The sequence below is a fragment of the Orycteropus afer genome, unplaced genomic scaffold (genome assembly GCF_000298275.1).
Source record: "Orycteropus afer afer isolate SDZICR_OR568_19922 unplaced genomic scaffold, OryAfe1.0 scaffold00006, whole genome shotgun sequence".
In the NCBI taxonomy this organism is placed as follows: domain Eukaryota; kingdom Metazoa; phylum Chordata; class Mammalia; order Tubulidentata; family Orycteropodidae; genus Orycteropus; species Orycteropus afer.
In genome coordinates this window covers 4,114,145-4,121,405 of record NW_006921593.1, presented here as the reverse complement: position 1 = coordinate 4,121,405, position 7,261 = coordinate 4,114,145, and the positions used below count along the sequence as shown (strand labels likewise).

The 7,261-nt window shown below is 42.1% G+C and overlaps 1 protein-coding gene across 1 annotated transcript in view; it reads left to right on the top strand.

The window, feature by feature from the left end:
* The first annotated feature begins 781 nt into the window (after positions 1-781).
* The window catches only part of LOC103198327 (general transcription factor II-I repeat domain-containing protein 2-like), a 57,765-nt gene continuing 51,285 nt past the window's right edge, over positions 782-7,261 (top strand). The window contains exon 1 of the mRNA XM_007942496.1: positions 782-880. Coding sequence (XP_007940687.1) covers positions 782-880 — 99 coding nt within the window. The remainder of the gene's footprint in view (positions 881-7,261) is intronic.

Here is a 7,261-nt window from a genome sequence, read left to right as displayed (position 1 = left end):
AATCCTACTTCCGTAGTGATACTGCCTCGGAAACCCAAGGAGGGGTCGCTATGAGTCGGGTTTGACTTGACGGCACATAACAACAACAACAACAACAATAATTTTTTGGAAGAAACGTTTTAAGCTGACTTGATCTACAGCTAAATTTCATTCAGGGAAACTGTTAATGGGGACAGAAGAAGGAATTTTCTCTTCCCATCTTTAATATACAAAACCCTTTATCTCCTTTGGTGTGTGCTTGTGAAACTGAACTTGATATTTGGCATTGCCATGTTAAAATCTGACTAAACGTTATTGGCTAAATAAAGTGCATTTCTTACCGCTTCTTCACCAACATAATAAATACCTACCTGAATTTATTTTATGGGGAAGTGATGTCTGGGTTAAGGAGCTCTTGTGGTGCAGTGCCCAAGGCATTTGACTGCTGAACAGAAGGCCGGCGGTTCAACCCCACCAGCCACTCATGGAAGGAAGATGGGGCAATCTACTTCCATAAAGATTTACTGCCTTGGAAACCCAATGGGGGTCGTCAGAACCGACTCGATGGCAGCGGGTTTGCTTGGTTTACATGTCTAGGTTGAGTGGAATGTACACTATATGAAAGTTAGGATTATGTGACTGGTGATCTTGGACAAATTACTTGTCTCTTAGCACCAGTTTCTTCAGCTCTAAAAGGAAGGTCTGAACTAGGTGATCTGTGAGGGTCCTGGTGATTCTGTAACTTGTGTTTAGGACACTACGGAGTTCTGCATTCACTTTCTTATTGTCTTGCGCAGGAACCATGGCCCAGGTAGCAGTATCAACCCTGCCAATGGGAGGTGAGGAGTCCTCAGAGAACAGGATGGTGGTGACGTTCCTCATGTCGGCTCTGGAGTCAATGGTGAGACGGCCTTAACATTCTAGCAAACGTTCAATACTTGGATCACTGTGGAAGCAACAGAATGTGAGATATCCCAATAGAACTTTTGATGTTTAACCAGTTTTCCATCTTTTCTATGTAAGTGAATTCTCCCTAGAGTATAATAATGGGCTTGTCTGATAATTTATTTTTTAACATTATGGACATAATTTTACCAATTAAAGCTTTCTCAATCTGAAAATTTCATAAAGCACCTTTGTTACCATGTTTGAGATTTTTTTTTTTTTTGGGGGGGGAGTCTAAATTCAGAAGTAAATTAATAAATCTATTTTATATTCATCTATTTATGTCTGGAATGTAACTGTTACCTGGGTGGGTAAAATTTTACGAGAAACAGGAATTTATATAACCTCAAGGTATCATCTCATCAAAAGATAGGTATTGATTAGAATACAGTAGAAAAACCTGGCAGACACTATCTTCATAAAGTGATCAAAGGTACATCTCTAATAATGAAAGAAATGACACCACTCGCCCCCTGTTGTCATGCTCTGGGAAGTCACAGACCCTTGCTGTCACAGACCCTTGCTGTGGGATCAGCTTGAGGCTAGTAGAGGAACCAGCAGAGAGATGCAGATTAAGGGCTGTTGTAGATATAACTGGCCTGGACTATTAATACATGTCAATGTCATGAAAGACAATGATTGAAGAACTCTTCCAGACTGAAGGGACTAGAGACAGGACAACTAAATATAAAGGGTGCTCCTGGATTGGGTCCTGACCAGAAGAAAATACACATAGAGATACAGTTTTCTTTTCCTGTAGAGAGCATTATTGGGTCAGTTGTGTGTTAGGGGAAAAGAGACCCCAAATTCAAACAGGTTCTCTAGAGACACATTTATGAAGCTTTGGATAAAACAAAGACAAAACAAGGACAATTATTCTGGCTGAGGAAGACCATCAGCATGAGAAAGCTGACTGGGGCCTGCTGGGTCATGGCTGTGTGGCTGACAATAGGAGGTATTTTATAAAGGGAATCATCACAAAGTCATGATTGGTGGGAGACAGACTCGTCACTGTTGCAGGCAGGACTACAGAGCAGGAAAAGACCACGACTGGGATTTGAAGATAGGAAAGGGTTAAGGATTGGTTCTGGGCCTTGACTACATGGCTGGGTGGTGGTCCAGATAGACTGACTAGTGACCATGCAGCCTGAGACTTAGTCACAAGGTGGCCACCAAACATTACTAAAACCCCAACCTTAAATTAGAAAAGGACACTCAGGCAGGTTCCCTAGTTCTTTGTGAGAGTATAAGCTACTTTCAACCACACTCTTCCCGAAGGCAAACTGCCCTCCCTAGATTTGTCCTAAAATTTGTCTGTCTATATGACCATAATGCTGGCTTAATGGTCAGAAAGAACCCAAATGACATCTGCAACTTATGTCAAGCCTCGAAATGGAGTTAGGGCTCCCACTGTGGACCACAGCCTTCCACAAACCACATGCTTTAGAGTTTAAGCTCTCATACAATTGGCAACATTTGAGTAAGATTTGTAGTTTTAATAGTGTTGTCTCAGTGGTAATTTCCTGCTTATGCTAGCATTACCGTATCTGTGTAAAAGCAACCCCTCCTTGGGTTTCCAAGGCAGTATCTCTACAGAAGTAGATTGCCCACAGGAGTGGCTGGTGGGTTTGAACTTCCAGCCTCTGGTTAGCAGTCAGATGCCTTAGGCATTATGCCACCAGAGCTCCTTGTGTAAGAGAATGACCTTGATTTTTACACAATACACATTTAGAGATCAAAGGACAACATGTTTGCTACTTGTCCTCAAACGGATTAGGGGGAGAAAAAAGGAGGAGAATTGCCCCATAGAATTCCCAAGGCTGTAAATCTTTATGGACGGTAGATGGAGCAGCTGGTAGGTTCACACTGGCCACCTTGTGGTTAGCAGCTGAATGCTTTAACCACTGCACCACCAGAGCCCCTTAATGATAAATGCAATAAAATGTCAGCGTTCGGGAAATCTGGGTGAAAGGTACATCAGAATTCTTTATAACATTGTCATTTTTTCCTATAAATCTGAGATTTTTTTCAAAATAAAGTTTTCTGAAAATTTTAATTTAAAATATATTTCTGTCTCAAATCAAATAATTGATACTTTTTATATTCTAGAATAAAACTTTATATATTATAAAATTTAGTGGTGGTACTAATTAGTTGCATAATTTCAGAAATACTTGAATTAGGATTATACTTGTACTATTTCAATCAAGAGACCCTAAGGTTTAATGTCATCATTGTCTTGAAAAACACACAAATAAGTTAGAGAGATAACAACTCACCTAAGGCAACTCCAAAACCAAACTCAATGCCTTCAAGTCGGATCTGACTCATAGTGACCCCTCCTTGGGTTTCCAAGGCAGTATCTCAACGGAAGTAGATTGCCCAACCTTCCTTCCAAGGAGTGGCTGGTGGGTTTGAACCGCCAGCCTTCTGGTTAGTAGTCAAATCCCTTAGGCACTACGCTACCAGAACTCCCAACTAGAGGAAGGGAAACCAGGCTGAAAACCTGAAGAGAGCGGCTTCCAGTGAAGTACAGAAGTTAGATGCGTCAGGTGAGGACTCCATAAAAATGCAATGGGTTGGTTGGTGTGGTATAGCTGCAGTAATATCATCAGAACCTGTCTAACTTCAGGGGGATAGTGCAAATCACAGTCAGCCCAAGGCTGATCCCTATGAGGTGGAAGTCAAGCATACCTCTCCTCTCTAACCTTTTTACCAATTGTGACAGCAGTTCTTCCTCCCACAGCCTTCACCACTTCTCTTTTGGGTTTGATAACCCGTTGCAATGGCCACACAGAACTCACAAACCATACTTACAGTTAAATGGTTTATTAAGGAAGTAACAGCATACATCTCAGGATCAGGATCACAGGTTACAACCCAGGATTATGATCAGGAAGCACGTAGCAACGTCTCCCTTCTTCAGTGCAGGACAGCTCTCTCAGCTCCTTGCAGGCCTCTTCTCGGCCCCCTCAGGACAGACTCCTCTTGGCCCCATCAGGACCAGCTGCTCTTGGCCCTGCTGTCTGTATCACCAACTCTGCCACTGGGCCCTTTGCGGGCCTGTTGCTGTTTTCATTGTTACAGCTCTTTTAGAAAGTTCCTTGCCTCCTCTCTCTCTACTGCTTCTCTTTTCTTTGTTCTGCTACTGTCTGCTTCATAGCTGAAAAACTTTGTGGGGTTGGCTGTATAAATATACAAACTCCTCATCAGTTTCAAGGCATGGCTCTCCCACCAGGGCCACAAACTGACCAATCCCCTCTTGGTATGCCAAAGACACTTCATTTGCATAGTAGGTTATGTTGTTGTTGTTGTTATGTGCTGTTGAGTTGGACCGGACTCGTAGCGACCCCTCCTTGGGTTTCCGAGGCACTATCACTACGGAAGTAGATTGCCCCATCTTCCTTCCGAGGAGTGGCTGGTGAGTTAGCAGTCAAGTGCCTTAGGCACTACGCTACCAGAGCTCCCATAATAGGTTATAGTCACTTCATTTGCATAGTATATACTGACCAATCTCTGCAAGGTACATACCAATCATAAGGCAGCCTGCAGCCTAGGGCCAGACAAAAACCATCAAACCATGTTGTTTACAACTTACCCAAGAAACGTAACAAACTCCCTGGGGCAGAAAACTAAGGCAAAGATAACTCCTCAGGTCTTAGGGGAAAGAGCTCTCAAAACTGTGTTTGCAAAGAACCAAAGCAGAGGCCACATTGAAGAAGAACTCATCTACCCACAGTTGGCAAGAGATTTAGGACTGCAGAGAAAAACTTTTGCAACCAGAAACATGATCTAAAATTTTTATAATTTACTTCTGTAATAGCAGACTAGGTAATAATGGACCAACCCTTTGTCTTCAGACAGCTAGCAGGGATGAGAAGAATGTGCAGTGAAACCTGTGAGTCCGAACTCTATGGTACAGCCTTGTGTTTCTGGGTCTCACGTTTTCCACATTTGACAGAGTACAGTCTTACCGCTTTTCTGTTGCTTATTTTAGTGGAAAATACTTACATTTTCCGTCTCTGACTGGTTGCCGCCTTACACGGGTTCCAACTTTCGCAGGTTTTACTGTAATAAACATTTGCTTGAAGGCACTGGAGATCTACCAAGATGGTGATGAATCATCTGGCTGACAAATAACTTGTATAACTCACTGCCATCGAGGCAATCCCAACTCATAGTGACCCCTCCTTGGGTTTCCCAGGCGATATCTCTACAGAAGTAGATTGCCCCACTTTCTTTCCAAGGAGTGGCTGGTGGGTTTGAACCACCAGCCTTCTGGTTAGCAGTCAAATGTCTTAGGCACTATGCCACCAGAGCTCCCAGTAACTTGTATAGAGAGGCATAAACATAAGGATTAGGGTTGAGCATTAAATATGTAATTCTTCCTAGAACTAAGATTAAAAGAAGACAAAGAGGGAGATAATATAGCATATAATGGCTTGAAAACAAAAAAAAGCAAAGGGAAGGAGAACGGGGAAAGCATATGTAAAAGAAAATTTTTGGTGTTTCCTCATGTTGGTGGTAGTATGACTATTATCTTGATACTGTGTGTAACATGAGATAAAGTAAATGAGTACATTGGGGATGTGCTAATCAAACCCACCAGCCACTCCCCGGAAGGAAGATGGGGCAATCTACTTCCATAGCGATACCCCTCGGAAACCCAAGGAGGGGTCACTCTGAGTCGGGTCTGACTCAACAGCATATAACTACAACAACAGTAATTCTGTCCTAGCTAATGTCCTTGAGAACGAGGACTGCCCACGTGGAAGAAAAGAGATACTGAAGCAATAGATTAGACAGTAAGTAAAATTTCTGGAATCTTCAAAGAAAAAGAAGATGATGAAGAAGAATTAATTATATGGTCAAAATTTCAAAGAAAATGAAGCAGAAAACCATGATCCTGGCATTCGAGGTTGCTTTGAAAAAGGCTGTTGGGAGGCTGAGCAGGGTTCTTGTTGGCTGCAGGGGGAATCTTGAGTTCCGGGCCCATGAAAGGGCCTGTCTTTGTTTGGAATCTCTAAGGGCTGCTCTGTAGGAATGAGGATGAACCCAGAATAGAGCAGCATTCACAGGAAATACCCCCCCCCAAAAAAAAAAACCAGACTCACTGCCATGGGGTTGAATCCAACTCACAGAGACCCCTCCTTGGGTTTCTGAGGCATATGTTGACAGAAGTAGATTGCCCAGGCTTCCTTCTGAACACAGGAAGTGAAGCTCAGATTTAAAGCATCGCAGTCCCTTCAGTTGCATTATGATGAGCCTGGGTTTCTAGTGCCCCAGCTGTCTAACAAAAACAGAGCCAGTTCCTCTCTGTCAGAAGATAGCATTCAAAGCCTCAAATTATTTTTGTAACCAATTGTGCAGTATAATATCTTGCCACAATCTGATATAACAAGGCACACAAGAAGACAAGAGACCATGAGTTCAGCCAGCGGAAACAACAGACATTAGAAACAGACCTACAGGGACACCAAATGCTGAAATTATGAATTATCAGACATATGCTCAAAAATAGCTGTTTCCTCTTTTTGAGAGGTAAAAGATACGATTCACACTTCTGGCAGAGAATTTGAAACTATAGAAAAGGAGACAACATATTTGAAAATAAGCAAATAGAAATGAAAGAGTTGAAAGTTATAATAATTGAAATTAAGAATTTAATAAATAGATACAAAAGCCAACTAGTCACAACTGAAGAGAGAAATAATGAACTGGCAGGTAAGTCTAAAAAAAAGGTCTAACATGAAGGACAGATGAGGAAAAGGATGAACAAACGAGAAAGTAAGAGATGATGGGAATCAAGCAAGAATAGTTTTATTATATAGGGTGGAGTCCCATGAGGACAGGAGAGAAAATAGGACAGAAGATCATAACCGAATTTCTCAAAATCGTTGAAAGACATTAAGCATAGATCTGAAAAGCTCCATGAATTGTAACAGGTATAAATAAAAAGAAACCTGCACCTTGGCATCACCTAGTAAAATTGCTGAAAAACGGAGAGAAATGTTTAAAGCAGTCAGAGGGAGAAGCGAGACAGATGACCTTCAAAGAAGCCACAGTTAGACCAACTTCGTGACAGAAATAATGGAAGCCAGAAGTGCTGAAAGAAGTGTTCTGCTAGTTTAGAATTCTCTAAACCAACCCAAACTCGCTGCCATCAAGTTGATTCTGACTCATAGCAACCACCATTGGGTGTCCAAGGCTGTAAATCTTTACGGAAGTAGGTTGCCCCATCTTCCTTCCGTGGAGCAGCTGGTGGGTTTGAACTCCTGGTTATCAGCCAAATGCTCCTTTCTGGAATTCTATGGCCTGTGAAAATACCAAAATTGAC